The sequence below is a fragment of the Montipora foliosa genome, chromosome 3, assembly GCF_036669935.1.
Source record: "Montipora foliosa isolate CH-2021 chromosome 3, ASM3666993v2, whole genome shotgun sequence".
Lineage (NCBI taxonomy): Eukaryota > Metazoa > Cnidaria > Anthozoa > Scleractinia > Acroporidae > Montipora > Montipora foliosa.
Window position 1 is genome coordinate 65891239 of NC_090871.1, and position 6083 is coordinate 65897321.

Consider the following 6083-nt stretch of genomic DNA (forward strand, 5'->3'; position numbering starts at 1 on the left):
TTGTGATGAGCCTGTGTCTGTCTGACCACAAGGTACACTGTATTACACAACATCGTAACTTCATCAAGTTTTTTCGATTTTGCTCGGATTTTCTCGCTTTTTTCGCTCATATTTCGTACTTCCAAACTTTTGGAGTTTAGTTAAGGAATTTAATAAAATAATTATTCCATTCACCCTTGTTGGATATAAGACTGGTTATAGCCAACTCATATCCAACGCGCGCTCATGGAATAATTTTTAAATATACGCACAGCTGCCGTGTGCAGTTTTATTTTAAATCCAAAGTTTTCGTCAAGTTTTGCGAGTTCCCTTTTTAAAGTTTCGGCCAGTGAATGAAGTAACTGGAAGAACCCAGGGAGGCCCAGTCAAATTTTTCTCTGGGCAAGCAGGGAAGCCAACCAGAGCAATGAAAATTAAAAAAAAAAAAAAAATAGGCCCGTGTTCCACAAATTTTAATGGAAAGGCACTCAGCAAGAGCTAAAAAGGCCACAAGTTTCAAATTGTCATGCAAATTAGCCATGTGTTATGCTGGGGGGCAACCATTGGAAAAAAGGCAAATTGCTGAAAATGGGCTAGTCGAAATATTGAAATAACATTGCTAAAAGACCATTTTAGTATTTAGAATTAAGTACCTTTTATAATAATTTTATATCTTTAGATTGCCTTTGACTGTTTACTTTCTACTTCATTAGCTGCTCATTTTTCACTAAAAAACGTCGAAGTAACTTGTGTAATCATTCTATTTTATTACTTAGGTGATAAACATTCAATGAACGTGAAACAAATCATCTGTATGGCTAAGATGTTGGTTATAACCTCTCGGATTTGTATTGTTTGTCCCCTCAGAAGTGTGTAGCTAATTTGCATGATAATAGCAAATCCAACATGGCGGCCATCGTGAATAAGGTCTATTACACTTGGTCAACCTGCCGAAAATAAGTTAACTTAATTACAAAATCAACAAAACAATCAGAAACGAGAAAATCTTTAATCCGAATCTCATTTCAAAATAATTACAGCTACCCTGAAACATTGCAAAGGGTATCTGGAGTTTGAGTGGCCAATCAGCGCGAGTGGGCAACGCTATCCACTGAAACTCGATAGACGCACGCTAAGCATGAACCAATTCTTAATTTTATTAACTGGAGTAAAGTTTTGCGGTTTTTAATTTTGCTGGTGTTTTTTTTCTGCTTGAACTTATTTTTGCGGATCAAGTACTATCCACAAAATCCCTGAAAATGAAATCCCGGCCACAAAATGAAAGTGCTACACGGTAATTAAAGATAGGTTCTTTCAAACCTAAGATTGAAATTCATTTTTACAACGACAACAGTTGTTTACTCTAATCAAACCAGCTAACAACTTCAGCTGTTATTGAAACCCCTGAAAGTAGTGTCAGTGGTCAGCTGTTGTACACATTTCTGCATTGTACTGCATAGTGTTTTGTGTGAGAAGTGTCACCGGAGTCCCAACCGCTGATTGATTTTTCTCTTAATTTACTGCAAAGTCTGTTTCCTGAAATTTTTTTTTTTTTTTCACCCTAGCTGTAATTTCGCCTGGGCCTTGGTCCCCTGGTACAACATCGGCATCCAGTAAAGGATGGGATCGAGAAAACAGCCAGCAGAATGTTCCATCATTTGAAGAAATTCAAAGATTGGAAGAAGAAAAGGAAAAGCAAGCAATGGTAATGTCTTATGAAATTTTCAACCTTGGATAATAATTGCATTTCCAACTTTCTTGCTGGATGACCTTTACCCCAGATGTCAAGCAAGGATAAACATCTGGATTTATCCTAAGCTAAAAGTAATGCTAACCTTTACCGGTGGCTCATTGTTTGAAATAGGCAGTAAGTACTTAGACTTGACGGGACACATCGTGTTGGATGTCAAAAATTTGGGGTGCATGTAATTGGGGTCAATGCTGGACACTTAAAGGGGCTAGGTCACGCAATTTTAGGCAATTTCAGCATTGATCAAATGGTCATAGAATTAACTGAAATAACAAAATAACGGCTCAAGACTGTAGAAGAACTCAAACAAAACACAGGAAAGCTAAGAAGGGACAAGGATGGACAAAACTGGGGAGAATTGAAATGGATTGCATTTGGGTAAATTTGAAAAACGCTGGCCCGCCTTTTTTCAAATTTATATTAGTTTATATCAAAATATCATTTAAACGGCTGGAAAATCATTCTCAGTTGCTACATGGCCGTGATTTCGCAAATGAAAGACTCTTGCTATGCCAATTTGACGTTTAGAGCTCATAACTAACAAAATTACTTAAAACAGCGTGACCTAGCCCCTTTAAAAGCCATTTACAGGTCCAGAAAATTGGAAAGAAATTATGGTTCTGAAAAGCTAGTCTCATATTAAACATGTCCAAAATGGTAATACAAGACAAGATACAGAGTGAATTATAGTTCATCCTGAAAGGAGGTTTTGGAATCCTTCTGCAAACACTAGCACTAACTGTTCAAAATACCCTTTGCATGTTCTGTACACTTAATCAAACATGTATGTCATAAAATTCAAGCAAATGACAACACCACAGATGTATATTCAACTGCTCATTTACCGTGTTCACATTTGTGTTAATGTCGCAAATACTTCTCCGTGGCAGAGTAAGGAGCTTCCCGCGCAGACGTTCTTAGGGTTTCGTCACGCATTCCTCCCCCACTAACGTCTGCTGAGACGAAAAACCACTTCCGTTGAATGGCTGTTTGCCCACTATTTAAAGAAACCAATCAAATCGTCAACCTGCTTAAACAAATGGTTAACAAACAAACACATACAAAAAAACAACCAAAGTCGAAGATCAGTGAGGTGAAGATATTTGTCGATTTTGATTTCCTTTTGTCCAACAGTTGGAGGCTGAACGAAGAGAGGCCAGTGCTCGTGCCTTGAGACTGAAACAAGAAGAAGAGGAACGAAGACGTCTGCAGGAGGCAGCCATGCTGAAAAAACAACAAGAGGAAGAGGAACGACGCAGACATGAGGAAGCAGAAAGAAGAAGGAAAGAGCAGGAGGAATTGAAAAAGGTTCACAAAAAATGTGACAGTTGGTTTTGAGTGACAAATACCATCTAGAAGTAAATTTGCCCTAATTTTTTCCGTTAATTAAAGCATGGTCGAAACTGTCTGCTTCATTTCTGTTGCAAAGACACTGTGTTTTTTTCCTTGAGATGACTACTATAAAAATTTGGATGAAACCACCACAAAGGAATTTGAAAAGAAGAAAGATAGAAGTGATGTCGTACTTAACTGGACAATTTAAGCAATTGTCTCTTACAGACACCTGAACAATTTCAAGTGGCTCCAACAGGATTCGAACCCATGGACCTCTGTTATACCAGTGAAATGCTCTACCAACTGAGAGTTGGGGGGGGGGGGGGGGCAGACCAATTTGTTGGACTCGGTGTGTTCCTATGAAAGGACTGATGAATAAAAGAAAATATATTTGAGTGTTGAAAATAAGGCTTCTCTCTCAAAAATTATTGGGATAATTTCCGAGCAACATTTTTCATTCATATAAAGTCCCGTAACATTTCATTTGCATTCACAATTTGGGGGTCCTTTGATTACTTCTGTTTTGGTTCTGAATCCAAGATCACCACGTCACTCTCCAATTCGTCTTCTAGAAACAACAAGAGGAAGCAAGAATGAAACAGGAAGAAGAGATGAGAAGGAAACAGGAACAGCAAGAGGCACTCCGAAAGCAAGAACAACAACGGAAGCAGCTTGAGATACAGAAACAGAACGAAGAACAAAAGCGAATCAATGAGTTACGTCGGCAACAACAAGAAACTCTTTCACGACTGCAACAACAGCAACAGGAACTGCTAAAGAAGAACGAAATGCAGCAGAAAGCTGAAAGGCAACAGCGCGAGTTACAGCACAAATTACAGCAAAAGAGACAGGAAAGTCAAGTAAGAACAAAGAAAATCAAAACACTTTGAGATGACCGTAAGTTTAGATCTGTTTTTTAAAACCAAGGTAATTAAGAAAGTAATCAAATCGGCCAATCAGATGGCAAAGAAAGTATGTGCAGCCGGCTTTTATCGCGAGAAATCACGTGCAGCCGGTGTAAGCGCGGTAAACTTAAAAGTGCAGCTAAGCAAACACGTGTCTGCCCAGCATTCGGTAAGCATAAACGTTCATTGAAGGAAAATTAAAGCTTAACCTTAAGTTGAGCAGGAGTTGTCAATCTAAGCAAACAGAAAGCGATCTTGTTTATAACCATTAAATGTGTTCATTTGTTACTCATGTACATTAGTCACCTAGATTTGACGGGTTACTTGTGTGTGACCCCAAACGTTCCTGTCAAATGTCGGATTGCCCCGGTATTGCTCTAACTGTGAAGAATCTCGCTTCCCATTCTAGATGTGAATCGAAAGTAAAGTATTTGCTCACCCACATTACCTAGCTGTATGCTTTGCACTGCCTTAACTGTATGACCAAAGTAATTTTCATCACAAAATGGGCCCTTTCCATGAAACTGTCACATGATATAAAATCTGCTCTGCCCTGGATGGCAGGCTACTCACTGGGACATCCAAAACAAAGAAAAAAAGTCTCGCCTGGCTGGTTGAAATGGCTTTGTTTTGGAGGCTGTTGCATTCTTTTGCCATCCAGCATGGCAGATTGTGTACCATATGACAGTATCATGTACGATTTTGTACTTGTAGGCCAGTGGTGGTTCTCTGTGGGGCGCCTCGTCTCCCGGATCCGGGCCCATGTCACTTCTGCAAATTCAACAACAACAGGAAGAACGAGAAAGAAAACAAAGAGAACTGCAGTTACAACAAATGCGCGCTCAACAGCAGCGGGAACAACAGGCCAGAGGAAACCTCGGATGGGCGGACAGACCAGTGCCGTCAAATCAACCAGTCAAGTCTTTGCTGCAGATTCAACAAGAGCAGGCCCAACAACTGGATAATAGACAGCATAGGTCTTCACTCAATTCAAGATCACGGGTCAGAATTTATCCTATGATTTCGTAATCCCTTTCATTGTACGGACTCTGAAGTTCAAATTGCAACCCCCAAAGTTTGTTATCGCTTGAGCGGATCTGGTAGATGGAGCGGATCCAACCTTGCCAATCTCTGTTTTAATGGTCGACCAAGAGGCGCAGCAAGTCTGATTGGCGACAGTGAAAAGTGAAACCTTTGCTTGAAAGTTGCACTTCAGAGTCGGTATATTTATAGTCGGCAGCACCAGTCATATTTTAGGAATGAACGCGGAGAATTAGAGTCGCGTTAGATGGTATCAGAACAGTGCCACAAGACGGTGCTGCGTAGTAGCAAACATTTGAAAGGTCCTATCTCTGTAACTTCTTCTGTATACTCATAAATATTACTACTACAAGCTTGTAGAGCCCAAAAAATTGCATAGCAGGGAAGTACTGCCCTCTAGGTTTCGTTCAAGGACGAAACGTTGGTAGTGCTTCAGAAAGTTACTACCAGTTTTTACGGCGTACAAGACCACACATGGGGCCTACTCATTGCAAGACATCTCGAGACATGAGGCCGAACACAGTCAAAGACAACCGGAAGGCTCCTTCTCTGTGTCTTCCACTGTTTTTACGGTAGAGGTGGGCGTTAGTTATATCCCTTTGCGCTGAGTGAACTGTGGAGTGTGCATGAGTGGTGCATGCTGGAATTCGGACCCGTTGCACTGAACGCGGCCCGCCAGCGATGTTCACTACACAGCCGGCCCCCTATCTGAACAGAGAACAGAAGATAACAGATTGTGCCGTGAACTGTAATCTGTACTGATCTCCAGAATTCATTGCAGGCTTGTATGAATGGAAAAGTCGGACACGTGATGCATAATTTTAAAATTGACTTATTGTTCTTGTAGCCAAGTCATAATCCCCTTAGTTCATCAGTGTGGGGAAATGCTGGCGGTTCATTGTCACCAACTTGGGGAGCTGGAAATAAGTCTGGGAACATCTGGGGTACGTCACCTCCCAAACCGCCGCAGCCTTCGTTCATTGACGAAGATGATGACGATAGTGGAGATGATAGCAATGGAGATAATTTCTGGGATGATGCTGTCAAGGCTGCAAGTAAACAACGCCCTCCAT

At 40.7% G+C, this 6083-nt stretch overlaps 1 protein-coding gene across 2 annotated transcripts in view; it reads left to right on the forward strand.

The window, feature by feature from the left end:
• The window catches only part of LOC137998004 (GRB10-interacting GYF protein 2-like), a 36465-nt gene that overhangs the window by 19410 nt on the left and 10972 nt on the right, over positions 1–6083 (forward strand). For both annotated transcript variants that reach the window (XM_068844384.1, XM_068844385.1), the window contains exons 16-20: positions 1545–1684; positions 2864–3037; positions 3637–3924; positions 4684–4971; positions 5858–6083. The exon at positions 5858–6083 is cut by the window's right edge and continues 31 nt beyond it. In XM_068844384.1, coding sequence (XP_068700485.1) covers positions 1545–1684; positions 2864–3037; positions 3637–3924; positions 4684–4971; positions 5858–6083 — 1116 coding nt within the window. The remainder of the gene's footprint in view (positions 1–1544; positions 1685–2863; positions 3038–3636; positions 3925–4683; positions 4972–5857) is intronic.